General features: G+C 50.6%; 1 protein-coding gene across 2 annotated transcripts in view; it reads right to left on the bottom strand.

Moving 5' to 3' along the window:
• Positions 1-27,901, bottom strand: part of EEFSEC (eukaryotic elongation factor, selenocysteine-tRNA specific) — a 204,517-nt gene that overhangs the window by 85,342 nt on the left and 91,274 nt on the right. For both annotated transcript variants that reach the window (XM_004581345.4, XM_058678421.1), the window contains exons 3-4: positions 19,889-19,985; positions 17,461-17,625 (exon numbers count right to left, since the gene is read on the bottom strand). In XM_004581345.4, the coding sequence (XP_004581402.2) occupies positions 17,461-17,625; positions 19,889-19,985 (262 nt within the window). The remainder of the gene's footprint in view (positions 1-17,460; positions 17,626-19,888; positions 19,986-27,901) is intronic.

Here is a 27,901-nt window from a genome sequence, read left to right as displayed (position 1 = left end):
CTAGACTACCAGATACATGGTGGAACCAGAACAAGTTAGCTCTGAGCAAGGCTCCTCGAGCAGCCTGTGTGTACCGCAATCCTAGGTGGATGGCGACAGAGGAGTTTTCAGAAGAAAGCCACTGCAGGTCTCCTGGGGAGAGCACTCAACTGTGATCCCAAGAAACGGCCAGCCACTTAAAAGAGAGGCCAGATGTATGGAGCCCAGCATTCCATTTTCTGGCCCTTGGCTGACTCCTGGCTGGTCCTGCTTGCGTCCCAAAGGCTGTCAGCCCTGGCCCAGCCTGGGTGGTCAGAGAGAGAAGCTGATATGCAGTGAGGGGAGTATGGATGGATAGCCTAGACTTGTCATGCCATCTCTCCTGAGAGATCCAGTCCTGAGTACCCACCTCACCTGAAACTTGACCAGTTGCTACAGCATGGAGACTTCAGGCTCCAGGAGGGCCTTCCTGGAGGCCGTGTCTCAGCCACGCACAGGCTGCAGCTCTGCCCATTCTCCCACACATTCTGTGCGTGTGCACGTGTGTGTGCGTCTTGGCAAGCTGCACGAGTGCGTGTCAACATGTGAGTCTGTTTTCAATTGTGCTGGAACAATTCTACCTGATAAACAAAAACAGATCCAAAATAACCTTTGGCAAGCAGCATATTTTTAAAAGAAAGAGAAGGTCCGAATGCACTGGCAAGAGTAATGCTTAAGCAAACAAACTTGGTCAAGCCAAACATCTATGGTGCACATCAAAAAGTCCCTCAAAGGGCTCCCTGTGAACCGCAGCCGGCAGGGGAAGGATGCTGGAGCTCAGGCACTCCTGGCCTGGAACAGACAGGCCACCCGCTTCCCGCCACTGGCCGCTGGCATTCCATGAGCATCACAGGGCAAGAGCACGTGCAGGAAGCAGGAGGAGAGGGCTGTGGCACAGTGGAGCACAGTGGAGCACAGGCCCGACAACATGGGGGTATCTCAGAGCACCCAAGGCTCAGGGCAGGTGTTTGGCACAGCAGTTAATACATTGCTTGGAGACCCTAGAGACTGAAGTCCTCACCTTGCAGATACTGGGATCCCATAGAGGCACTGGTTTGTGTCCTGGCTGCTCCACTTCCCTTCCAACTTCCTGCTTATGCCACGTGAGGATGACCCAAAGCCTTGGGACCCTGCACCCACATGGAAGAAGCTCCTGGCTTCTGACTTCGGATCCTCTCAGCTCTGACCACTGTGGCCACTTGGAGAATGAACCAGTGGACAGAAAATCTGTCTCTCCTCTCCATAAGTCTGCTTTTCCAATAAAAATAAATACATCTTTAAAAATAAAAAAAGACATTGCTTGGGATGCCTATGTATATATCAGAGTGGCTGGCTTCCTGCTAATCTGCATCTTTGCAGACAGCAGTAAATGGTTTAAGCAGTCAGATCCCTGTCACCTATCTGGGTGTCTGAGTTCCTACTCTTGGATTCAATTTGGCCAAACCCAAGTCGGTGCAGGGGAGATCCTTACATATGTCTCTCTACCTTACAAATGTAAATAAACAAAGTACACTCAGGCCACAGGGTCAACACAGATTTAGGACCAAAACTGCCTGCTTTAACTCCTCTTGCCACCAGTCACTATTCTACGATAGAGCTTACAGTTTCCCACCCGCCTTGAATGACAAAACAGCTGAGGATCTGAGAGCCAAAGTTACCAACCCTGGGGCTGTGGCCAGAAACAAAGCACAAGACCTTGGCAGGGAGCCCATAGGGGACACCTGCCTGCCTGCCTGGAGGGACGCACCTGCCCTGGGAATGCAGCTGTACAGGCTAGACTCTGTGGAGCTCCAGGGCAGGGACTGTCAGTGATCAGAACACCCTGGCCTGTCCCCTCATCAAACCCATCCCACACTCCTGCCCAGCATGGCACTTCCACAGCAAAATTCCCCAAGGGCTTCCTGCCTTCAGGCCCAAACCCTTTCCTGCCTGGGGTTCCAGAACTTCCAAGATGCCAGTCTTCACTTCTCACATCCCCATCTGCACCCTGCTAACTCACACAGCTTCCATCTGTGCACGAAGCCTCTGTGCACGAAGCCTCTGTGCAAAGCAATATTTCTGGAACACACTCTTCGCTGGCATGGGTGGGAGGTGCTTCCACCACACAGGCCTCCTCCTCTCTCAAGGCCCCAAGTCTTGGTAGGACAGAAGGGAACCATGGAGGCTTGCAGAACACAGGGCCAGGCCCTCTGGCAGGGCAGGGTCTCTCCCAGGAACGCTGGAGACACAGCGGACTTTGCAGATTATAAACCACCTAGCACTCACAGGAGAGACCCAAGGCCAGTGGAAGACACACAAATGTTGGAGCCAAATCCAATACTACAACAAGACCCTTGGTATCTCTAGGCCTCTGTTACTCCTCATCTGCTATGTGGGGCTGTGGGGAACTGGCTACAGCACTGGGGACAGCAGGCCTCTGATGAACAGGAGTCTGTCACTGTCACCCTCATGCCAGATCTGTTGGCCCAGGCAAAGGCAGCAAAGAAGGCAGCCTCTATCCAAGGGGCAAAAATATCCACAGATGCAAATGTGCAGGCGGCACAGCAGCAGGGAAGAGCCCATCAATCAGGGCAGCCCTTTCTGCCTCTCTCAGCAGCGGTGGAGTGGGGGAGACAGGAGTGGGTTTGGAGAGAAAGCAGTATGAACAGCTGGGAGGGAATCGAGGCAGGACCACTGGGGTTGGAGAAGGGAGGAGGCCTACCCACACAGGCTCCTACCCCAAAAGGGTGGAGACTGCCATGCGCTGAGTTGGCCCCCAACACGGAAGGCAGTGAGGGAGCTACCACAGCCAGGTGGGCAAGGTCAACGGGTGGCCAGGAGCTGAGGCCCACCCCCAAGGGCAGCGAGGAGGTAGCCGGCCCCATTCCCAGCACATAAAGCTTTCCAGGGCCAACGCTAGGTGAGGGCACAAGGGAAGTGGGGGAAAAGCAGGGGAGAATAGAACAAAAGTCACTCTTTCTCTAGTTCTTTCTGGTTTTCTTTTTCTTTTTCCTTTCGTAAGAAGTCACACTAGAAACAGATGAATACCAGCTCGTTATAAAAGATTTGAACATCAATTACAGACTAAAACATGAAAGCACCCTTTCAGCTCCCTAAATTTCACTGACTCACATTCCCCCAAGATGTAGCCACTGTTCGGTTTGCTGTCTCCTTCTACAACGTTTTTCATGCCCTTATTCAGAAACAGATGTACGTAGGTACACAGTTTCTCTATATATAAACGGGCCCAACTCACACAGCCATTCTGAGACTTGCTTCTGTGTTTGGGCACTGTATTTATTCTATTCTCTCGGAAAATGTTTCTTAAGGGTCCAGGAGTGGGACTGGAAAAAGCACCCACCTCACAGATCTGAGGGTACCAGGAGGGTCTCCCAACATGGATCTATGCTGTGGCTTGCGACGGGTGTGTGGGGCTGCAGTCCTTCACAGCAGTCCCAGTGGCTGACCGGTCCTCGAACCTACTATCTCCACTGCTCACACTAGCAACACCTCTGTGCTCACCACACCTGCATATGTGTCCCTGGGCTATGACCTTTGAGTAGGCAGAGACATAGTAATTAGTTCTCCAGGACTCACTCAAGGGAGAGGAGGAAGAGGGGGACAATGTTGGAACTGGGTTCTGGCTCCCAGGCCCCCAACAGCTGCTGGTGGCTTGGGCAGCCAACTCATGCATGCGTAGGCCTAGGCAGCATTCCTACCTCAGGCCCGGGCAGGGCCACATTTTGGGGAGACACCCGCTCCAGGCCCCTGCTTCTCTACCAAGGACATTCAGAATGCCTGGAGACACTCCAGGTCATTGCCACAGTGGGACAGGTGCTATGGCAGCCAGTGGGGGGAGGCAAGAGATGCTGCCACACCTCATGCAGTGCCCAGGACAGAACTAGGCGGCCTAGACAGCAATGTGCTGAGGTGGAGAGGCTCGGCTTGGGGCTCAGCAGCTGAAGGGTTAAGCGGCCACACTGCCCAGGCCGCCTTCCTGCCTGCGGCCTGCAAGGACTGCATTAAGCCTGGCCAGGAGATGGGCCGTTGCCGCCCGCCTGCCGCCCGTATGGTTCGCATTAGCGGCGCTCTGCTTGGCACCGTTCCCTCTGGCGGCCTGCCTTCCCTCCCTGCCCCACCACTCTCCGCCCCAACTCAAAGAAAATACCAGGATCCACATATAAAACCAGCACACTCCCCTCCTGTCTCTTACCCCAGTCTTGAATCAAACAAGCTCTTAAACTTCTGACCTTCCGCCCAGTCACCCCGGTTTGTTTCTCGGCTGCAACAGCAGTGGCAACAGCAGCAGCAGCAGTGGGGAGGCTGAGGGAGCGGGGTGCTGCCCTCCCTATTACCTTGAGGGTATGCAGCTCAGCACTAGCCCCCACAGGCCAGCACACGCTCTCACAAGGTCTCTAGAAACATTTTACCCTCCCTGCTGAGATGCCAAAGCTGGAGCCACTGGGGCCCCTCACCTCCCAGAACCAGAAGGGCTCCCAAGCCAAGAACAAAGAGAGGGTCCGGGATCTTCTGGCACTGGAACCACTGAGGCTTCTGCACTTGGCTTCTCCAGCCAGGCACTCCCACAGCAAAGGCTGGACCCACCAACAGCCACACAGAGATGTCTCACTGCCAATACCCTGGAGCCTCTGGGCCTTCCATCCATTCACCTCCTCGCTCTTGCCAAGTAGAGATCCCTAGCAACTTCAATGTGTTAAAATCCATGCCACACTCTGCCTTCCATGTTCCCCTCACCTTCCGATTCTGCAGGGTTTCCTCCCTCAGCCATGGTTGCACACAGTTGAGGCCAAGATCTCGCATCACCTGTAGTGAGCCATTCACGACGCCACACCTAGCCATCACCATGCCTTGTTAGTTCACCCCCAGAACCTGCTGGATTGTTTCCAGCTTGGTCCAAGCCTCCTTGTTCTTCCTGGACCACTGCACAGCCTCCACAGGAGTCCCCGGGAAGAGACCAGCTCCCCTGGAATCTGTTCTCAATATTCATCCACCTCTGTCCCAAACACACAGATAAACCCGTGTGGTGCACACACCATGGATCCCTGTGAAGTTATCTGCATTCTCAGAATAGACTGGATTCCAACTGTACATGAGGGTTGGCATGGTCTGGTCCCACATTTCCTTAGAATACCTCTCACCCCAGCTTTATTGTCTGAGTTCCAGCCAAGGTGCCTTTCTAATGGGTCTTTAAACTCACTCGGCTACCTCCCATCAAAGGGCCTCTGCATGTGCCTGAAATGCTCTTGGACCCATACCTTGGGCCATCTAGTCGTAGGGCGGCTCTTTGCTGACTCAGACCACAGACAGCTGCTCTGACTGCAGTCTATGCTCAGCTGCATGGCTCTCAGAACTCTCAAAACTGCCCTGTGGTAGTCAGGGCAGTCCCACACACGTGCCTGTGCAGGGAAACAGAGGGTCAGGCGGTGAGCCCCAAGGACATAGGGCAAGGACTGGTCTCCATGTGAACCCTCCTGTCTGATGTCCCCACAGACACTATTGAGAGCACTGGAGGTGGTCGTGCTGGTAGGACAGCCAGGCGGGTGGCCACCACTGTGTCCAGGCAAACAGCTCAGTGTTGCACAAAAGCAGGCTCAGCTCTGAGATACCCTTGCCAGAATCGTCTCATTGAAATACTTTTAAGAAGACCAAAAGCAACACCAAAAGTCTGAATGGTTGGAATTTATTTTTAAACAATAACATGTTATAATGAAGCATTTCAGCATTAACTTCAAACAAAAGCAGGCAAGTGTCTTTATTTTAATAAGGCATCTCACTTGCCTTTCCCTATGATTGTTACAAGTCAAAGCAGCCTGTGAACAATTAAAGCGATGTTTATGGCATTTTTATTATTGTTTTATTTCTTATAAGAAAGAATTATAAATATTCTGATTAAGTGATGTGTTGGTTTTGCACACACTTAGGAAATACTCAACTTTCCTCTGACAAGAAAAGTGGAAACAATGTGCTCACAGCAGAGATCCAGAACCAGGCTAGAGCAGTGAAGGTCGGGTACAGGCGAGGGGTGCAGCCCTGCCTCTCCTGCAGGTGCCAAGCGGCTGGGAGATGCCTGGCTGGTGGCAACTGCTACCTTAAGGCAAGCACAAATCCCAGCCTGTGTTCAGTCCAAGCCAATGCCTGGTTTGGCCTCTGGGCCCAGCTGCCCTGCTCCTGCAGGTCACTCTTCCCATGTAGTGGCTGAACACACCCAGCTTGACCTAGGTTTTCCCTCCAGATTTCTGAGGGGCTCGATCTTTACTTCCTTTAAGATTTTCAGTCTCACTTTGGCACCCCTTCTTCTCAATCACTTTACCATAAAGGAAACAGTCGTTCATCTCATCGGCTGCAGGAACAAAATCTGACCTTGCTGGAACCTGGCACAGAGAAGGAGGTCAGCAGTATGTGCTCAATGAACATCTACACTGGTGACAGACTCGACCTGATCCTGAACTAGCTGGTGTACTGAACAGTCAAGTCTGAGGTCACCCCAAAGTTTCTTGGGGTAACTCTCAGCTAGATTGTTGGACTCCATCCACAGGGAAATCACAAGATATGAGATCTTGGAGTGTATGTGTTAGGACTGGACCTCCTCAGTTGCTTACCCAGATGCACATGGAGCACATGACAGTCAGCTCATCTAGGCCAGCAGAGGACGCTGAGTGCTCATCCGCGGTTGGAGAACAGAACAGGTTGGACCACTCTCCTGGCCAAACTTTGCAACAATAGTCCAGGTCTGTGGATGTACTAAGATGGACTTGCTCAGCCAATAGATCTTCGAAAGAGTTCTCAACCCTGATACGACAAAGCCAACTATGCCTCAGAACTATCAAACCACTTGAGTGACATGCTTGGAACATTCTTCCCCACATTGGGGTCTCTAAGGCATCATCAAATGACTCTCTCCCATCCTCAGTGCTGACACAGTTTGGCAGCGAGGAGTGGCCTTCCCATCCCCTCAGCAGACACGGGATTGAAAAAAAAGAAAAAGAAAAAAAATAGTAAGTGAAACATTTGTCCCACCCATTTTCCTCCATATCTCAACCCTCCCCACCCTAATCAGAGGCCCACAGGGGCGTGTATCCCTTTCAATTACGTAAACAATATTAAAAACAAGATAAAAAAATTTGTTTAAGAACATGTTGCACCCTTCAGGTAAGACTACCATCTCCTTTACTCCCCACAACAGCCCTAGAAAGCAGGCAGTATTATCACATCCCCCAATTTCATGGACGATGGTGCTGAGCCTCAGAGAGGCCAAGTCACCAAGGCCATACAGCAAGCGGCCAATCAGGATGTTCAACTCCAGAGCTCAAACTCGGCCCAATTTCCCCAAAGGGTCCAATAAAACAAATTCCTAGGGATGAGCTGCCTGGTACCAGCATTAATGACTTACTTCCTACTGACACTTTCAGGGGCTGGGCTGGAGACAGGAACTCCAACAAGCACCCTAAGCGATTCTCAGCTGAGGGCACGTGGCACAGTGAGCAGCATCCGTTGGCCCTGGATCCCACTGTCAAGCAGAGAAGGCCAGGAGCTGTAGCTGCTTGTAGATCTCCCTACCAGATGAGTGATAAGCACTTGACCCTAAGCACCGAACCTGGAAGGGTGTGGAGGATAATGAGGGAACCTGGGGAAAGGCTGCGACAACAAGTCGGCAGGGCACAGGGGCCGAGAAGGGGCTATAGTGTCTGGAGTCTCAAGAGCCTCATGAGACCTCTGAAAAAGAATTTTCAAGCCCAATTGTGGGTTCCCCAACAGACAAGGCTTTGGTGGTGTGGCCTACAAGATGTGACTGCCTCTCTACCCTCAGCCCCACTGTTCAAAACCAGCTCCTGGCATCCCGCTTCCCAGGCCTCACCAGCAGGAGCTGGGTGCTTCCACAGATATCCCAGCATTCCCACCCCTCTGGGCCTTAGCACATGTGATGCCTTTCGAATGCCCTGGCAGCTCCTGCTGTCAACACCCTTGTCTGAAAAGTAGGGCTGGGAGAACTCCCAGGTGAGCCCCTGGAGGCCAGGCTCCCCCAGCAGTGGGAGAGAGGGCCCACAGCCACCTGCCTGCCCCAGCCTGCTGCAGGCTCCCTAGCCCCCAACATGGTGAGGAAGCAGTAGGTAGGCTGGTGTCACAGTACACAACCTGAGCATGGCCACATTCCCCATCTGAATCAGAGCCTGACTCAGGTGAAGAAAGGTATCAGACAGCGTCAGTGCCCAAACAGCTCTTTGTGGAGCCAAGTGGCACCCACACTTGCATTGGGTGTAGCCTAGCACCAACTAGTCCCTTTACCCTGGCTGGGTGCCCACTTCCTGACAGAAGAGCCCCCGCCAGCTCACATTCTGCAGACTTCAACGGCATGCATGTCACATTCCAAAGGGAGGAAATGACAGCACCCTCCAGGCATCGGCATTATGGAGAGCCCGCATTCATTTCACCTGCATTATACAGAACCGGCAATTCCACGGAACCTGAGTCAGTTTCCCCTTGAGCTTCCCTGAGAACTGAAGGGAAATGAGGCTATGAAAGCAAACCACCCTCAGGAGGAACATTCCTCCCTGAAGACTGTTAGCTTATTCATGAAGGTGGCCCAGCTGGACAAAGGAGCAGGACTTGCCTATGGTCACATAGCTGGGTGTGCACATCTGGGACCCTAAACTCTACCAGGGCACAGGGATGCCAATGCTCCTTGGCATGGTGCCCATAGCATGCCATAGCCCTGGCATAATCAAATCATTATCTTACTCTAGAAATTGTAATACTGATTTACTTCCATTCAAAAGCTTCTGTGAGGCGGAAGGCTTTCACACAGGACTTGCAGAGTAAGGCCTGTGAAGCTATCCAAGCCAAGGCCACAGTGACCCAGACTGCCCCAAAGTGCAGCTTCCACATGGGACAGCTGGAGGCTGGCCACACTCCCCACCCGCCCCATACCTGCTCCTTCTGAGTCTGCTCACCACCTAGCCATCACCAGGTGCTGTCCTATTGCCAGGGCTTCCCCTCTCCTGCCCCCAGAAAAGAGTCTGGTTAAGCCGGGGCAGGAGTTTACTTGTGGCCTAAGTACCAGAGTCCCACAAAGGGGCTGGAGGTGCTCAGTGAACCTGGACCCAGGAAGGACTCCCTGTATCCACACAGGGTTGGCCACAAACAATCAAGAGACTGAGATGGCTGGGGCTTGCCCCTGTACTGGCCATGACCCGCTTCCCCCAAAGAACACACTATGTATGACCAGCATTGCTCCCATGCTCTGACCTTGGCTGGGCCATCCAGGGCCACACTTGCAGAGGGCTGTGTGAAAGGCAAAGATCTTGCTCCTGGACCACTGTCACAGGTGCAGGCCCCTGTCAGCCCAGGACAGTTGGCCATGGGTTCGCTGAGACATCACGTCCAGCCAGCCTCTTCATGAAGCCCCTGACACTAAATTCAGGTTCTCCACTAACCAGCTTTGGGAAGAGTTTTATTGTCCTTATGTCTTGGCTTTTTCCCACATGAAAGAACCCTGTCAGGGAGCTGCTGAATACTCAGAGTAATGACACATCTGAGCCTTAGAACAGGGCTGGCACACAGCAGGAATAATGAGCAAATTTCCAACAAAAACCCACTCTGGAGCTCTGTCTCCAAGCCATGCCAACATGCCAACCCCTTGCTCCATTTCAGAATCCCCTGCTGCTAGGAAGCACAGAACACTAAGCTATGCAAGCACAAGAGCCCAGCAAGGCTGGCTGTGGTCTCTTCATTTGCCTGCCAGCATCCAAGCCCTTGGGCCCCTTGGGCCCCACGGATGCCTAGGTGTCAGCGCCATCTCTGTGGCTGGATACAGCAGCGCAGAAAGTGAGCCTGAGAAACAAAGGGGACCCACTAAGAGAGCACGAACTGGCATGTCTAACGACAGCAGGCTCCCAGGGGTTGATGTAAAAGGGCATGATGCTTGTCTGGGGCTGAGGGGTGAGAACAAGCTCCCCCACAGAAGGTCTGCAGAGGCAGCATCCTGCCACCTGCTAGGTCTTCAGCATGCTGAGCACGCTCCCGGGCAGCAGAACCTACCGGGAGAGGCCTTCCCGAGCGCCCTGCCTCCTCTGAGATCAATCTTCCATCCTCACCTGTCAACTGCCCTTCCCCTGCAGTGCCAGTTAGGGAGACAACAGGATATTACAACTCAGTGACTGATGTGATCCACACCCTCAAGCCAGAGGAATGGAAAGATGGAGACAAAGATCTGTGGAACCACAGAGGTCTGTGTGCGTGGGCATGCAACGTGCACCCCACCCCATCGCCCAGCCACTGCACTCCATCGGCCAAGTGCAAAGGTACATTCAGTGGGAAAAGACGGAGCTGCAATACAGAGGATGGCAAAGGCAGGAGCTTCTCGGGCAGGTCCTACTGTCAGCACACGCTGTGGGTTTGTTGGATCCTCATGGCTATCCCAGCAACTCAGGCTGCCCTGTGACAGACGGTGCACCTCCTCCACTGCTCCCTGGTGGAGCATCAATATGCAGCCATGCAGAGCACACAGGCCTCAGCCGGAAGTGGGAGACCACCCAGCCCTGGGCTTCTGTTCCCAGCACAGCCCTCCAATGCCACTCATTCATCTCCAATCAAAATCCACCTAAAGAGCGACCTGCTTGCTTGCTCTATTGGTTTTCTTCGATCCTATCCATTAAATATTGTCTGGGGCCCATGCTGGCCAAAGCCTTAGGATGAGGACTGAGAACGGAAATGGCCAGGTGAGAGATGTGAGCCCCAGAACAGATGTGGCAGAAGGCAATGTCCCCATCTCCAAAGGACAAGGGGAACTGAGCTGAGCCAATGCTCCAGTGAGAGGGCACACAGCACGCCTGGGAAGGAGCAGCCAAGGAGCGTTCCAGAGCAGGAGGAAGGGCAGGTTGGGAAGAGGCCTCGCTACTGGATTCCTTCCAGATGTCACAGGCTAATCACACTCTTGTGATTAGCTTCCAGGAGCAGAGGCAACGGGAAAAAAAAATGTCCCCAAGTAGTAGTTAGGATTTTCTTTTTTCCTTTCTGGGAGTTATCAGTTCAGAAGAAAATGAATCTGAACACAGGCTCAATTTGAAGGTATACACTATCAGATTCTGAATGTGTCTCTAAATGTTTCAAACACGGATCTGTAACATAAGTCATTGTCATCCAATTGGACATTGCCTGAACTCACCTTTGGAAGGCATTCCCAGGCCAGGGATTAAGAGAGCTGAAGAGCCTGAGCCCAAAGCTGGTGGATCTCACGGGACCTGACATTGAAGTCATGCAGGGGTATACATAGGTTTTTTTCTTTTTCTTTCTTTTTTTTTTTCTCTTTCACTCCCTACTCCCCAACAGTTCCTCACTCAACTAATTGGCCCCAGCTGGGAATGGACATGGGCAGGAGACACAGGGGCCAGGGCATGGCAAGCCCAGGCAGGCCAGCAGGCCGGCCAGGCCGGGAGGGGAATCTGACTGTTTATTTGGAGTGGCTGCGCTTGACGCAGAGGGAGTTCAAGTGGTCACACATGTCCAAGTCCATTAGTGAAACCTGACGGGGTGTCGCCAAGCTTGGGAAGAGAGCCGTGGCCTGCAACGTCCCAGGGCCCAACAGGCACCGGCCACCAACCATGGCTAGTGGAGGGCAAAGGTGAGGGGGTCAGGAGTTGTATACCTCAGACACTTCTGCAATGAGCTGTGGGAGACTGCAGGCCCTGCCTGGGGTAAGAAACCCTGCCAAGGCTCCTGCAGGAGCTCCTGGGGCAGCAGGGTACCAGTACACAGTCTTGCATTTGGAGCTGAATGTGTAACTTTCGAATTCTTGCTCTGCTGCTTGGCTGCTTGGTGCCCCTGAGCCCAGGTGCCCCCACCTGTTGGGTGAGAAGGACAGGAAACAAGCAAGCCAAAGACAAGGCCAGCAGAGTTAGCAGGCATATTCCAGCCCACAGAGTATTCAAAGTGCAGTTGGAATCCAGTCCTTCCCACGCAAACTCCCAACTGGCAGGGCCAGTGTTAGGGTGTTGTGGGTTAACTATTGCAAATGGTTGCTGGTCCCAGTTCTGGCTGCTCTGCTTCCCATCCAGCTCCCTGCTAATGTTCCTGTGGATTGTAGTAGAATACCCAAGTGCTTGGGCCACTGTATCCACGAAGCTCCTGACTCCTGGCTCTGGCCTGACCCAGCCCTGTCCCTCACAGACATTTAGGAAGTGAATCAGTGGACAAAAGATCTCTCTGTAGCTTTCTCTCCCTTTTAAATGAATGAATGAATCTAAAACAAAACCACACAAGCACTATATTGGCTCCCCAGGGCTGCTGTTCCATGGACCACAAACCTGCCAGCCTAAAGCAGCAAAGACCTCTCCCAACTTCAGAGGCTGGAAACCCAGCAACCTGTCAGCAGCACTGGCTCCTCGGGAGGCCCTGGAGAAGAATCTGTGCCAAGCCTGTCTTGGTCCCCGATGCATGACAGCAGTCCTGGTGCTCTGTGGCTTGTGGCTGCATGGCTCTAATCCCATCTCAGACTGTGTGCAGCACCTCTCTGAGAACCTCAGTGCCTTCTGCTTTCCAGGCTTCTCTAGGAATACCCACATCATCGGACTGAGCAGTCTCTCCAGGTCAGGATGACCTCATCATAAAATCATCACTTCAGTTGCACCCAAGAGGTCCTTATTCCAGAGGTCATACTCTGAGCTCCCGAGGGGGCCTATCTTTTGGGGCCACAATTCAACACTGTGTAGTCTAATTCTGATTTCCAAAATGTAATGGCTAACCCACATCCGAAATACATTCATCTCATCTCAACACCCCCCACCCATTTCACCCCACTACATCCTTAATTCTAAGTCCAAAATTTCATCTAAATAAAGTTCATCAAAATAAATACCATCAGCTCACAAAGCCCCAAGCCTCACCCTCAATGTCACCTAATTAGAATGGATGACACTGAGTATGATCCATCAAGTAACCTGCTTCCAAACACAGCGGTAAGACAGGCAGAGGACAGACGCTCCATCCTAACAAGGAGAGAGAGAAGGAACAGTGACCACTGGTGCTGAGCCAGCCTGAAACCCAGCAGGGCAAATGCCATTAGGTTGCTAGACCTGAGAGCGACCCTCGGTGGCCTGACCCTCACACTCTGGGCCAGTCCACTGGCCTCTGCTTCTGTCCACAGCTCTGTCTTTGCTGTTGTTCTCCTTATTGTTGGAGGGCACTCCATGTTTGCAGCTGAGTAATTTTATCTGCTCATTTTCTATCTGCAGGATCCCAGGAGTCCAACAGCTTCTTCCTTTTCTTTTCCATCTTGCTGGGTCACTGTATCTCTTAAAATTCAGTGTTTTCAGTTGGTATAATGTTACAAAAAACCTTGCTGATCTCCCAGACACTTCAAGAACAAGAAGGCAAGTAATCCCATCTCCAAGGCTGGCTTCTGCTGAAACACTTCATTGGGTCCACGGTCACATGCCCAACTCACCCAACTTCTTCAACTAAAGGGAGTCCCATCCCCTCCTGGGAATTATTCCCAATGTGGAGAGACCAAGAAACACCTACTTCCCAACACACACACACACACACACACACACACACACACACACACACACAATCATCAAGCACTTGTTTCTCTTTGCTACCAATTCCTTCCTAAACTCAAGTCTTTTCCCCTTAAATATCACTATAAGTAACAAAAGAAAACAAAGTGATATTTTCCACAATTTGCTTGGAAATCTCTTCAACCAAATGTCCAAAGCTCAGTGGATTTTTGCTTACAAATTCTGCTTTCCCTGACCATTAAATTACAGAATCAAAGTGAGGACAGGCATTGTGACACAGCGGGTTAAGCAACCACTTCAAAAACTGGCATCCTATATCGGAGTGCTGGTTCAAGCCCTGGTTACTGCACTGCTAACATCTTGGGAGCTAGCAGACGCTGACCTACGCAGCTGGGCCCCTGTCAATCATGTGGGAGACGAGGATGGATATCCTGGCTCCTGGTTCTGGCCTGGTCCAGCACTGGCTATTGCAGTGGTTTGGAAAGAGCTAGTACATGGAAGGTCTCTCCCTCTCTTTGTCACTTTGCCTGTCAAATAAATTTTTATGCCACTTACTTATAGCATTACTGTATCATGATTCTCTAAAAGAAGAGCAAGTTTCAGAACCGTGTCCATAGAGTTCACTATAATTAGTAGGAAAGGAAGCCACAAAATACACAGGTTGACCACCTCTGATTTGAAAACATAAAATCCAAACTGCTTCAAAATATGAAACATCTCGTGCACTAACACGACACTGCAAGTGTCAAAGTCCACACCTGACCTCCCATGGCAGATCACAGTCAAAACACAAGTGCACTAAAAATATTATATAAGATTATCTTCAGGCTATCTGAATGGGCTACATAGAAAAGATAGACAAATACCCCATTTAGACTGGGATCTCATCCCCCAAATACCTCATTAGGCAGATGCAAATCCCCCCAAAATCCAAAATCTGCAACACTTCTGCTCCCAAACATTTCAGAAAAGTGATCCTCAGCCAGCCATGGTGGTGTCATTTGGAAAGGCTGGAAGGGCGCAGAACTGAGAAGGGAGTAACCACTAGGACTTCCATTTCACTCCGTAAGTTTTATTTGCTCACAAGCGGCATGCATTTGTCAATTATCTTAAAAATAAATTGAGAGGGGGCCCAGGACGATAGTCTAGTGGCTAAACCTCACCTTCCACACTAGAATCCCATACGGTGCCAGTTTGAATCCCGGCAGCTCCACTTCTCATCCAGCTCCCTGCTTGTGGCCTGGGAAAGCAGTCGAGGACGGCCCAAAGCCTCGGGACCAAGCACCTGCATGGGAGACTTGGAAGAAGCTCCTGGCTCCTGGCTTAGGACCAGCTCAGCTCTAGCCATAGCGGCCACTTGGGAAGTGAACCAGCAGATGGAAGATCTTCCTCTCTTTCTCTCTGTAAATCTGCCTTTCCAATATAGATAAATAAATCTTTTTAATAATAAAAACAAATAAATTAGAGAATCAGACAGTAGATAGCAAGAAGGTTGAAAAGTAGGCGGGAGGGAACAGGTACATAAGTAAGAGGTATGAAAGCTGTCACCATCAAAATGGAGTCGCTCATGTCAACTCCAACAAAAATAAACAAATAGAGCTGGGAAGTTACAAAAGAAAGGTTCTTATAAATGGCTGACTAGAAGTAACTATCGCAAAAGTCCACCAGAATCACCACCTTACGTAGCGGCCACTGCACCCTCACACAAAAAGTCCTCTGCAAGGACCTCTGCCCAGCAACTATCAATTCATTCTCAGATTCACAGCCCTTTTTCTCTTGAAGATATTCTTCCAAAACATCTTACACAATTCTCATTTTTGCCTTTAAAGGGTCTCCCTTGCCACAACTTCTATGAATACACCTATAGTTTCCTATGGCATATGTGTTCCCATGGCAATACTCAGATTCCCACAACGCTATTCCTAAACAAAACTTGATTTTACTTTGATTTTAGCTGCTCTATGATTTTCTCGGTGGACAAAGAAGTACATTTGTACCTGCCACACACCTGCCATGTGCCCAGATACTACAATCAGGAAGTGGGTTCCTAGGAGGGAAAGGGTAGCCAAACACCTCAGACACAACCCGTCCCCACTCAAACACTGCTGCCTCTTCACCACAGCTCACAGTCTCTGCCTCAGCCTTCTTGCAGGTCCTTACGTCCAGTGTCATGGGCACTGGCCCTGCCCTCCTGCAGAGCCTCAGGCACCCCCAAGCCTAAATCTGCCCCCATGGTACTCTCTTCTGACACCTCTCCTACTCCTCCCAGCTCATTGCTGCCCCAGCTGTAAACATCTTCTTCCACAGTAAAAGGGAGCCCTTGAATGCAGAAGGATGGAAGAGAAACTGCATCAATTCATGTTCTGTTGCAGCTAACAACTGTAGTCTCAAGTTTGTCAAATATAATTGATGCTATTTGCATAATTTTATGCTTTATACTCTAAGAATTGCTCTGTTAAGCGCTGCCTTAAAGTGAATTTGACTTAAGGTGCAAGAGGGAAAAACAGCCCTGTGCTACGGGAGGTCCTAATATCCAGGGAAGGGCAGGACTTTGCTGACTCCTGCTCCACCTGCAAGGAGCCCGGGGACGGCTCACAGCCATGGTTATCCTTTCGGTTGTTCCTCCCTGGCCCAGGAGGAAGCAACAGCCAGTCACACAACCATAAAATGACACCTGGGATGCCCAGATACATGCCAAACACTATTCTGGGAGTTGCTGGGAAAGTATATTTGGACGACAGTCCCATTTAAATTGGTGGGTTATGGAAGGAGCAGGTTGTCCTACCACATGGTGGGTCTCAGCAGCTTAGTGGAAGGCCTGATGAGAAAAGGGCTGACCTCTTCCCCCAAGAGAAGCAGAGTGCCAGCAGGCAGCCTTAAGGCTGCTTTCCTCCCTGGACTTCCATCCCATTAGCCTAGACTGTGGACTCGCCAGACGTTTCAAGCATGTGAGCCCACTCCTTCAAGTGCACATTATCTGCCATATGTCTGAGGACACTGCTCCCCAAGAGAACCCTGGTACAAGCGGTGAGCCAGACAGTCTCAAAACCAGCCTGGACGCAGCACTCCAGGAGTCACTCCCAGTAAGTACACAAATGGAACCCGGGCACACAGGGCTGGAGCACATCCACCCATCTCCCGCAGCCAGCAGCAGCCACATTGCTGACTGCACGTCCCCACTTCCCTGTATCCGAATTGCCCTAAGGCCTAGACAAAGACCCCAGCATCCCCAGCAGGGCTGCTGGCTAGTTCTCACCAGTCCTTGGTTCCCACCATTAGATTCACTGAAAGCAAAGGGCAGTCAACGAGGCTGTAAGGTTTTCCTTACCCAGTGAGAAGAATCCTCTAAATTAAGCTCATGTCAAGGCCACGGTACCAGGAGGCAAAAGGTATGGGGGTGCAGGTTTTTTGAGGGGTAACACAGCACCTGCCAATGACCACCATGAGTATAAAACTGACCCAGATTTCTTTCAAATCACACACCATGGAGCATTCAATTCAAAATTCCTGAGAATAAGATCAAGGTCTCTGGAAGCAGCTCCACACATCCTTGCTGCCCTGAAACACAGAGGCTTGGAGGCAGGCAGGCTCTGTGGCCTTTGCTCGCTCACCATTTGATCTCCAGTCCAGCTGCCTCAGTTTCTTTACAGAGGACGTCTACCCAGAGCCCCCTCATCATGGCCATTGTGGGCACCAAGAAGCAGCCAGTGCCACGAGGATGCCAGCAGCAGCTCTAGAATGTGAGGGCACAGGAGCCTGGAGCCAGGCAGGCAGGATGGCCAGAGGGTGCAGCAAAGCGGCAGCAGGGCTGGGCCTTTGCAGCAGGTGAACACAGGGCAGGCCCGGCAGGCTCAGTAGCTGAATTAGCACAGGACCAGCTCCCTCCCTTGCTGCTAGAGAGACGCATGAGGGAAGAAGCAATACCGACCTTGAGAGCAGGAATCTCCACACTGGCACCAAGACTGACGGAGCCCGAGAGGATGGTCCCAGTCATCACGGTGCCTTGGCCTTTGATGGAGAAGCAGTGGTCCACCGACATGAGGAACGGTCCCGAGGGGTCTCTCGTCGGAATGGAAATCTGTGACGTCAGCAGCTAGAAAAGAGATGCGGCTGCCACAGCCTGTCGTGCAAAGGCAGAAGGGACGGGGCAGGGGCAGGCAGAGGGCGAAGCCGACCAATGGCTCCCCAAGGCCAACAAGGGAGACCCCACTGAAAAGCTGGCCCAGGAGCTCAGACAGTCAGCTCCCAGAATGCACTGTGAGCTACTGCCTGTCCTCGGCTCTCTGCTCGGCCTGAAGGAGAAGAGCCCCTAGAGAAGCCTGCTCCAGCTTCCCATCAGGGTCACCTCATGGTCTCCTCAGAGGCTGTGGCACTGGCAGTTGCAAAAGAGTACCTTGTCACATGGCTTCCATGTTTGCCCAGCCTCTTGCAGCCTGGGGGACTTAGGGTGCCTCACCATGCGGACCCAGGATCCGGTCAGGCCTCCTCTCCCACTGGCGCTAGCAGTGGCAGGCCTGGCACCAGCTAACTCAGCCTCATCTTCTGGCCACACTCCTGCAGAAGGACTTTTCTTGTGAGGTCCCTCCTCCCCCCAGAGCCACAGTTAGCACACTGTTGTGATCATCTGTTTATGGATACTCCCCTGGGAACTGAGGACTTCCAAGTGTCTCCATGAGCAGGCAAGGTGCCCAAGAGGATGACAAATGAATGAAGAAAAGCGAGGGGATGTGGGGGCAGAGCGGGGAGGGTTGCCGTTAGTGGGGGCTCCCAGGGTCTGGCATGAGTGGCCAGGACAAGAGCTGTAAAAGAATATACGGAACCTTCTCCCGCCTGGCCCAGGGGCTGTCATGGGCTATGGGTCCCCGCAGCCTGCCTGGCGCACCCATCTCTGTTGAGCCTTCCTACACTTCGCCTCAACAGCCAATTTTCCCCACGCCATCTATGTGCATGGAGATGTTGTCACAGCTAATTACCAATAAACAAATGAAAATAAAGGCTGCATTATTTCTTTTACTTTGCTATTTTCTGATTTCATAAGGGAACAGGCTGTCAAAAAAGTATTTGGTAGTGCATGTTCCAAAGCCTTAGTCTTGGGACAATAATTCTTTTGGAAAAGGACAGGAGATTCAAACCAGGCTTGGTTGGAGACTTATGTGGAGGTTTCTTAAAGGAATATACAAACATCCTTCAGAGCCACATTTTTGTGGATTTTGCTTTAACAAAAACAACTGTCCCAGGCTCCCCGACCAACACACACTGGAGTGGATGAAAAAGTAGCAAAAGGCGCACCCAGAAAGTGTGTGCTTCAGGGAGTCAGCGAGCTCAGCTCAGTGCGAATCGCAGACACGGTGGCAGTGCCCAAGCTCACGTCCGAGCTGGGATCTGTAAATGCAGGGGGGGCCACAACGCTGAACTACATGACCCAGTGGACTCTGAATCCTGGCCTCAGTTTGCACTGGCTGTGAAGTAGACAGCAAGTTAGTGGGCCTCTCAGAATCTCAGCCTTGAGACATGGCTGGATAGAGACGTCAGGCCTCCAGGGCTATTGTGAAAGCTAATGGCCACATGCGAAGCACTTAGCACAGCAAGTGGTACACAGGACTCAACACCACGACCATGGCAAGCAGTGCCACGCCACTGTTCTGAGCAAACGAAGCCTGTCATTTCCCCCTCACAGCAACTGCACACAGTCCATGGCAAGAGGCTAAGGGAGGATGGCACTTGGCTGTGGTATCAGCAAGCAGTGAAGAACTGGTGCTGGGCCAAGGCAAGCTGCCCCAGGTGTTCCACAGAGGAACTGCACGGGCCTCACTCTCACTGTAGTCAGCCTCAAGACCACCCCATCACACATTCCCACCCACACACATACTCACACCCCCCCCCCACAATGGCTGTGCCCAACTGTCTGCCACCACCAAGTCCGGAACACAGACTGAGTCTCAGGCCCTGGCTCTGAGAGGTGTAGGCCTCCACGGTTCAGGACAGAAGCTGTGCTGCCCTGGCTGCTGGCCCCATCTCTAGCATCCTGTCTCATGGGCCCAGCCCAGGGTGGGGCACATGGAAGGGACAGGAGCAGCTAGAAGGAGTGGGGTGGATGGCACAGCTCCAAGGTTGCAGTGACTGCCTCACCTGTGTGTAAGGGGGAGGGGGAGGCCATGACGTGCAAGTGCTTTATGGGGTCTGGGACTGCAGGGGAGCTGTGTGGAGGTCAGCAAGGGCTTAGCTTGGCTAAGGTGCCCGCCCAGATCTAAAGGAGCCAATTCAGAGTCTGCCTCTCAGAGCAGAGGGGACCCAAAGGGGTCTGCCTGAGCAGCTTGGGGGGACTACCGGGCAACCTGGGGTCAAGCCAACAGTACCTCAATGAGCTCTGAGATGCCCTGTGGAGCTTCAGTTTCGGGGGCCTCCGGTCCCCCAGGCTTGGCGGCCACAGGTATAATGGGTGCACCTCGGAACCTGAGAAGGAACAACAAGCAGCAGCATCAGAGACCGTCAGAGAGCATCAGGGTCATGGCAGCACATCCACAGAGCAGCTGGCCAGGGTCATCTTGCTCTCCCCACATGCCAGAGACGATGCAGGGAGCAACAGTGGCTCCAGGGAGACATGCCTTGTGTGTGACACCAGAATTAAAAAGGGCCCTCCTGAGTTTTAAACTCCATTCTCAGAACCCTCCTAGAGAAGGCCATACTGGCCTCGGGCACAAAAACCTCTGAAGAGCCCCTTGAAGAAGGTGATAAGCAGATCCCAGCCTCCTGGGAGAGCCCAGCCAGCTAAGGCTGGTGATCCACAGCCCAGCGATCCTACCCAGACCCTGCCAGGGAAGCTCTGCCCCCTTCAGGTGCATCTGCCTTTCCTACTAGAAACACAAAGCACCGAAGACTGCCAGGAAGCGGGGTGGGGGTCAAAAGAAAGCACAGCCCATAATCCATCGCCACGGGGGATTTTCCTCCAACCATGTCTTTCCTGTTTCCCCAGTGGTATTTTCTCATATTGTGGTTATCGTGCACATGTCATTTCCCTCCCTGTTTGCTGGACTCTAGCAACATCAACGGCAGTAACTCTCTGAGCCAAGTATTCAACAGAGATGATTTTATTTAAACCTCTCGAAACCACGATGGACTTGCCACCGTCCCAGTAATGAGAAAATGAGGCCCTAAGGCAGACTCAGCGGCAGACTCATCTGCTGTAAGTCGTTGGCTTTGAACCCTCAGGACCAAACTCTAAACCAGCCCGTTTGAGGCTGGACCCAGAGCTTGCACCTTACAACCTCTCTGTCCCGTGTCCCCTCTCTAGGCCTCCTCCTCACTGCCATAGTTGCGCAAAACAGCAACCAGGATTTACACGCTTTTTCTTCCAAAAATATTACTTTAGAACATTTCAAATCTCCTACCTTTACAACTAACACTGTGATAAACATGTCAGTTGGCATGACTAATATTTGTGGGGTTTTTTTCCCTCTTGGATTTGGGATACTTACGAAGTATAAATCTAAGGCTGAATCCACATGGGAAGATCACCGAAAATGGTGGAGTTAAAAACTTACTCAAAGCTCCTCCTCCATAGAAACAACACCGACAAAAATTATCAGAATCAACTTTTCAAAGGTTTGAGTAATCTTTGGAGTGTTTATTCAAGAAAAAAATGGGGGCTGGTCCAATGCCATAGCAGACTATGCCTCCACCTGTGGCATCCCATATGGTGCCAGTTCTAGTCCTGGCTGCTCTACTTCCGGTCCAGCTCCCCACTTATGGCCTGAGAGAAGTAGAAGATGGTTCCTTGGAACCCTACATCCACATGGGAGACCCGGCAGAAGTTCTGCATCCTGGCTTCGGACCAGCTCATCTCTGAGCACTGAGGCCATGTGGGGAGTGAACCAGCGGATGGAAGAGCTCTCCTTCCTCCCCTTTTTCTCTCTCTTTCTCTCCATGTAATTCTGCCTTTCAAATAAAAATGAACAAATCTTTTTTTGCAAAAAAGAAAAGAAAATGAAAACAAACTAAAGAATTAACGAAATTATGAAGATGACATCACACTAGACAGGAAAAATTAAGTTAGAAATCAGCCTTTTAAAAAAATAAGGCCCGGCACAATAGCGTAGTGGTTAAAGTCCTCGCCTTGAATGTGCCCCGGGATCCCATATGGTCACCGGTTCTAACCCCAGCGGCTCCACTTCCCATCCAGAACCCTGCCTGTGGCCTGGGAAAGCAGTCAAGGACGGCCCAAAGTTTTGGGACCCTGCACCCATGTGGGAGACCTGGAGGAAGCTCCTGGATCCTGGCTTCCAATTGGCACAGCACTGGTTGTTGTGGTCACTTGGGGAGTGAATCATCAGACGGAAGATCTTCCTTTCTGTCTCTCCTCCTCTCTATATATCTGCTTTTCCAATAAAAATAAATACATCTAAATAATAATAATAATAACAGGGCATTTGGACAATAGCCTGTTAGTTAAATCCTTGCCTTTGCACTTCTGGGATCCCATCTGGGTACGAGTTCGTGTCCCAGGTGCTCCACTGTCCTTCCAGCTCCCTGCTTGTTGCCTGGGAAAGTAGTAGAGGATGGCCCAAAACCTTGGGATACTACACCCGCGTGGGAGACATGGTAGAAGCTCCTGGCTCCTGGCTCTTGGCTTTGGATTGGAGTTGGCTCCGGCCGTTGTGGTCACGTGAGGAGTGAATCAGAGGACGGAAGATCTGTCTCTCTATCTCTCGTTTTCTCTGCAGAACTGACTTTGCAATTAAAAAACCCAGAAATTCCAAAGTTAAAAAGTATAATAATCACAATGAAAAAAAAGTATCACAAGAATTCAATAGCCAATTTGAGCAGTAGGAAAAAAACATAGGCAAACTTGAGAATATGCCAAATGAAACTACCCAGTCTAAGGGAAAAAAAGGAGAGCATAGCACTAAAACAAATTTTCAAAAACTGACACATTTAAAGGGAGGAAATCACAGTCCCAAAGGCATGTGAGACGCCACCCAAGAAGATATCTGAAGAAACAGAAACTCCAGATTTGATGACAAATATTAAGCTCTATTTCCAAAAGAAGCTCAACACATTCCAAGTGGGATAAACTCAAAGGGATCCACACTTCGACACAGCACAAAGTACAAAAGGCAAGGGCACGGGGAGAACCCTGAAAGCACTGGGGAGCGACTCGAGGGCACACACGCAGTCCACAGGAAGATGAGCAGCTGACTTCCCAGACAGCCTGGAAGTCAGAAGGCAGCAGCACAACACACTTCAGGAAGCAAGAACTGGGCAGAAAGCCTGGTAGCCAAGAGTCCTCTGTCTAGAACACAGAATCATCACACGCCTAGCAGTTCTTAGACATATGCCCCAAATTAGTGAAAACAGGACTGACGCAAGCACGGGTCTGTGCATGCTCACGGCAGCATTATCTGTGATGGCCAAAATCCCGATACAGTGCTGGTGTTCAAACACCAGGGAACATAAAGTTAAACCTTGCCACCAGATTAACCAAACCCTTGCTGTAGTAGTTATAGTTCTCAAACCAATGACAGAACTAGGGAATAGCTATAATTACAATAGCCAATATTCTGATAGCCTGCTATCACTTTCAAATTATAATCATAAATTTATAGAATCTTGAACAACCCTGTAAGACAGGAAGAAAGTGTCATTATCATTTCCAGATTTAGAATCATTCATATGTTCAGCAAATGCCAGTGGCACTGGTTGGACTCCTGTGTTCACAGAACCCCACTCAATCCTCACTAATGCCAATGATCCCTGAGGCGATGGAAGTACAGAGAGCTCACTGATTGCCACAGTGTCACGTGGAAAGCAGATGGCGAAGCCAGGAAAAGTCTCAAGCGGAGGCTGAGGCCTCAGAAGCACTGGCCTTCCCACTGGGCTGGACTCTCCAAGATATCCTGCAGCACCCTATACCAGGGATGCCTGCCCCTCCATCAGATGGCACCCCAGTCCTTCCAAACAGAAGACTGGTGGATGGAGCCCAATGCTACCCACTGGCCCCTGGCCTCAGCACAAGTGGGGCAGAATAGTGTCATGGTCATTCCCCCTGCAACCCTTCTCTTCTGTACCCAGGCCACTTGAGCCCATCTTATACCTCAGCTACTACTGGCTTCATTTTTTTTCTTTAAAAGAATTCATGTTCTTACTTAAATACATTTTTAAAGAGGCAACCACTATCATTTACTACAAATATAAGACAGAGTAGTACTCTTCCTGGTGCCACTTCTAAGACATCCTTGGCCAACAAACTCCACTCCTGCTGCTAAACCTGCACCTGGTGCCTGACACACCAAATGCCCCCCTTGAGCTCACAGGCCACACTCAAGAGGCCAGCAGTTGTACACCTTTGCCCCAACCAGCTGACCCTGAAGCTGAATTAGAGACACTCTAGTTAGGTTATCAACTTGGCAATGCCAGGTACAGTGTTACCGTAAGAACAAAAGTTAGTGTCATGAAACGACAGCCTGGTGAGAGTTGTCTCTGAAACTGAACGCTCTGGACAGCTGTGCTAGAGCAAATCTCTTTAAAGTTTGGTGTTAAATTGTATGTAGATTAAAAATCAGAAAGAATATAAGGGGAGGTTATAGGAAAGTTCTAGGCTCACACTGGTTTGCAATTCTTGCTTCACCCAAAAGAAATCAACAATGTGTTGTGCAGTAGTTTAGAGATGAAAGACATCTTGGAATACGAGTCAGTGGGCTCATCTTGGGAGAAAACATGGGCTAGGCAGGAGGTTGCCCGGCACATGTCGGAACAGAGTGAGGGAGACACTATGGCAGCACCAGGAAACAAGGAACAAGCTGTTAGCCAACTTATCATAACACGGTACTGATGGACCTAGGTTGTCTCCAGGTCTACATGGTCAGCTCCTCTACAGCATGGTCAAAGTGCAGGCACCTGGAAGACTTGAGGACAAACAACTGCACGTGAAGTGTACACAGGGCAGGAATCCAGCCAGGGGCTACCATTGTGGTACAGTGAGTTAAGCCACAGCCTGCAGTTGTCCCACTTCTGATCCAGCCCCGCTAATGTACCTAGGAAAGCAGCAGAAAATGGTCCAAATGCCTGGACTTATGCCACTAGTAGGGAAAGTCAAATGGAAAGACTGGCTCTTGCCTTTAGAGCAGAGTTAAAGTGTGAGAATGAGAATGAGAGTGATGGAGAGACAGAGAGAAAAATCTTCCATTCACTGATGTACTCCCCACATGACCACAACAGTTGAGGCTGGACCAGGTCCAAACAAGGAGTCAGGAGCTCCATCAGGATCTCCCACAGGAGTGAAGAAGCACAGGTACTTGGGCCACCTTGCACTCCTTTCCCAGCCACGTTAACAGGAAGCTAGATCATAAGTGGAACAACTGTGCCCATATGGGATGCTGGTACTGTAGGTACTGGCATAATCTGCTATACCACAATGTCAGATGCTAACAGTGGCAGACAGCAGTAACAGCCTACACCAACTATGGGAACCACAAACTGCAACTTCTCATTACTGCATATTAAAGAATCTGTAACTTTTAAAAATGCCAATTCTAACCAGGAGAAAAATACAAAAGTGCAGTTTAATTTCTAGAACTCTTACGAACTCAAGAAGATCAGTATGCAAGAGATCATTATTTGAAAAGTTGAAATTATGAATGACACAGAAGCCACCCCTTCCTCAAAGAAACAACATGAAGAAGAGTAGACGGCCCTAATTCAGGACACAAACCTCCTTGTAGACTGAGCAACCTGGACTGACAGCTGATAGTGTGGGGCCAATGACGAAAGAGCTGCGATGCTGTCAATGCGGTATTTCCTCTGTACCCATCACACAGCTGGTTTTTTCTAATAAATAAACATATAGATATTTAAAGTTAAAATATTGTGCTTAAGGTATGAATATGGCATTTCTTTTAATGATTCCCTGCTTTCAGGAGCTTTTATGATTAACCAACCACAGTCCAATCTCAAGGGACAAGAAACTCTCTACTGTAACTACAAAAATAAGCACAAAGAAAACAAAACAGAGGTATTAAGTTCTGGCTAGATACAATTACCTGCTGACGGCACCGAGCCTGGTTAAGATGCTAGAGCAATCTAGACGACACGACACACCAACTGGAGACAGTCTTCTGAACTTAACAAAGAGACTGAAAGATCGCTGGAAAAGGATTAGCTTTCTCCCACAGCTCACTGCACTTGTATCCCAGCCAAGTACCACCTCAGACTCCCCTAGCCTGCCACACGTAGGTGACCCAGCCTCCGGGTTTCACTGGACCCTGGGCCTGATCATCCATCTGCCAACTGTGGTGTTAACTTGTGGGGCAAGGAGCCAGCCTCAGCAGAGGCAACCAAATGGAAAGAACCTAAGAAAGAATGCCCTGCATGGAGACCACTGCCCACAGCTACGGGACCCATGAAGCTCAGAGGCTGGTGCAGGAACAAAGTGGCCAGGCTGCAGCAGCCCTGAAGGCAAGCAACTCCAGTGGAGGAGGCGAAGGCTACGAGAAGAGCTGTCTGCAGCGCCTGTGCCAGGACCCAGCCCATGCACGCTGACTACTTCCACGCCCTGAGTCAGAGGCCCAGAGGGACACAAGGGGCAAGAACGTGCACGGAGAATTCCAGGGATTAACCATAAAGCTTTCAGAAATTCAATTATTTTTATCCAAGCCCTTTTGGCCAATGTATTGTAACAAAACATAAAGTCATGTTGGGCAGGCTGTCTGACCCCTTCCCAGGCTCAAGAGAAGCTGACCTCGCTGGTTTCCTGAATGTGTTGCCCATAGAGGCATCTTGACTCCCTCTGCAGATGGGAGACACAACCCTGCAAAGCTTCCAAGAAGAGATTCCCACAGTCCCCAGGCGGGCGGTGGGTCCAGGGAGCACAGCCAAGGCGGTGCAGCAAGAGCTGATCTGGAGCTCACCCATGTGCTCCTCCCGCCTGGCCCAGCACCCAGCTACCCCCTCACAGCTGCAGTGCATCATGGGACTGGCTGGGCCCAGAGGTGCTGACTGCGCACGCAAGCTGACCTTCCCCAGCACTCAAAAATCGTCTCAGAAGAGTAAACATATGTATATGGTATGTGTATATAATTACGTGTGTATAATTAGACACACACACATCAGTGCATACACACATAACACACAACATAGAAATCTATCACTCATATAAAAGAAATATAAACAAACAGAATACCAGTCTTCAGTTTGGGACAGTAGAATTTTACAGCCAACATTTATCAAGTCTTAGCACTCAAGTCAGAGGCAAAACCTACCTCTGGCCTAAACTTCACGATCTGAGTTCGTGAGCTGTATATGGGAACCCCCCAGCCCAGGGCTCAGCACATTCTGGGTGCCCACACAGTAGGTGCCCATGCAGTAGGTGCCCATGCAGCTGTGATGCCACGCTCCATGTCGAACATGCCCTCACAACAAAGCCTGTCCGAGCCTACAGGGAAAAAACAGCAGCTCAGAGAGCTTAGGTAACTTGCCCAAGACCATACAGCTGGGCAACCACACAGTTGGTATGGAGGGAGGGCATGTTCACACAGGAGCAGACAAAATTCCCAAGACTGGCACTTAACTCAAGTGCAGGCAGGGAGGCAGGCACAGTGAGCCACAGGAGGGCTCTCCGCAGAGGGCCCAGGCTAACGCAGAAAGGAAGAGATCAACAATGCTTACAGAGCAGAAGCACAGAGGGAGTCTAGGGGAAAGATGTATCAAGGATGCTGTCCGATGATAACATTTAATGGAGAAATAAACAGAAAAGTCTCAAACACACAATAGTGTCAATGTTGTGATAACAAATGCCTCAAATTATGTACAGGTGGGAAAGACTGACAGGGATCCTGGGGAAAAAACACTTTAATTTGATGCATTGGGAAGATTGTGGGTACATTTTTATCTCCTGTTTTGATTTCTGTTAACACTGATAAATGCTTATGCAAGAGTAATTTTAAATGCTTTCAGAGATAAAGAAAGCACAAAGAAAAACAATCAAAGAGTTTGACTCCATAAAAATTAGAAACTTCCATATGTCAAAAAAGAAACTAAAATGGAAAGACAAATGCTGAAGATTTATTTGAAGCAAATATAACAGGCAAACTGTTAACATCTATATCTTTCTTAATATTAAACACGCCTGGGAGCCCAGTGCGATAACTCAGTGGCTAAATCCTTGCCTTGTAAGTGCTGGGATCCCATATGGGCACTGGTTTGTGTCTTGGCTTCCCATCCAGCTCCTGTGTGTGGTCTGGGAAAACACTCAAGGACAGTCCAAAGCCTTGGAATCCTGCACCCATGTGGGAGACCTAGAAGAAGTTCCCGGCTCCTGGCTTCGGATTGGCTCAGCTCTGGCCATTATAGCCATTTGGGGAGTGAATCAGCAAATG

The sequence above is a fragment of the Ochotona princeps genome, chromosome 21, assembly GCF_030435755.1.
Source record: "Ochotona princeps isolate mOchPri1 chromosome 21, mOchPri1.hap1, whole genome shotgun sequence".
Classification (NCBI taxonomy): domain Eukaryota; kingdom Metazoa; phylum Chordata; class Mammalia; order Lagomorpha; family Ochotonidae; genus Ochotona; species Ochotona princeps.
Note: the sequence above shows the minus strand (reverse complement) of the source record. Positions and strands in the feature narration are given on the sequence as shown.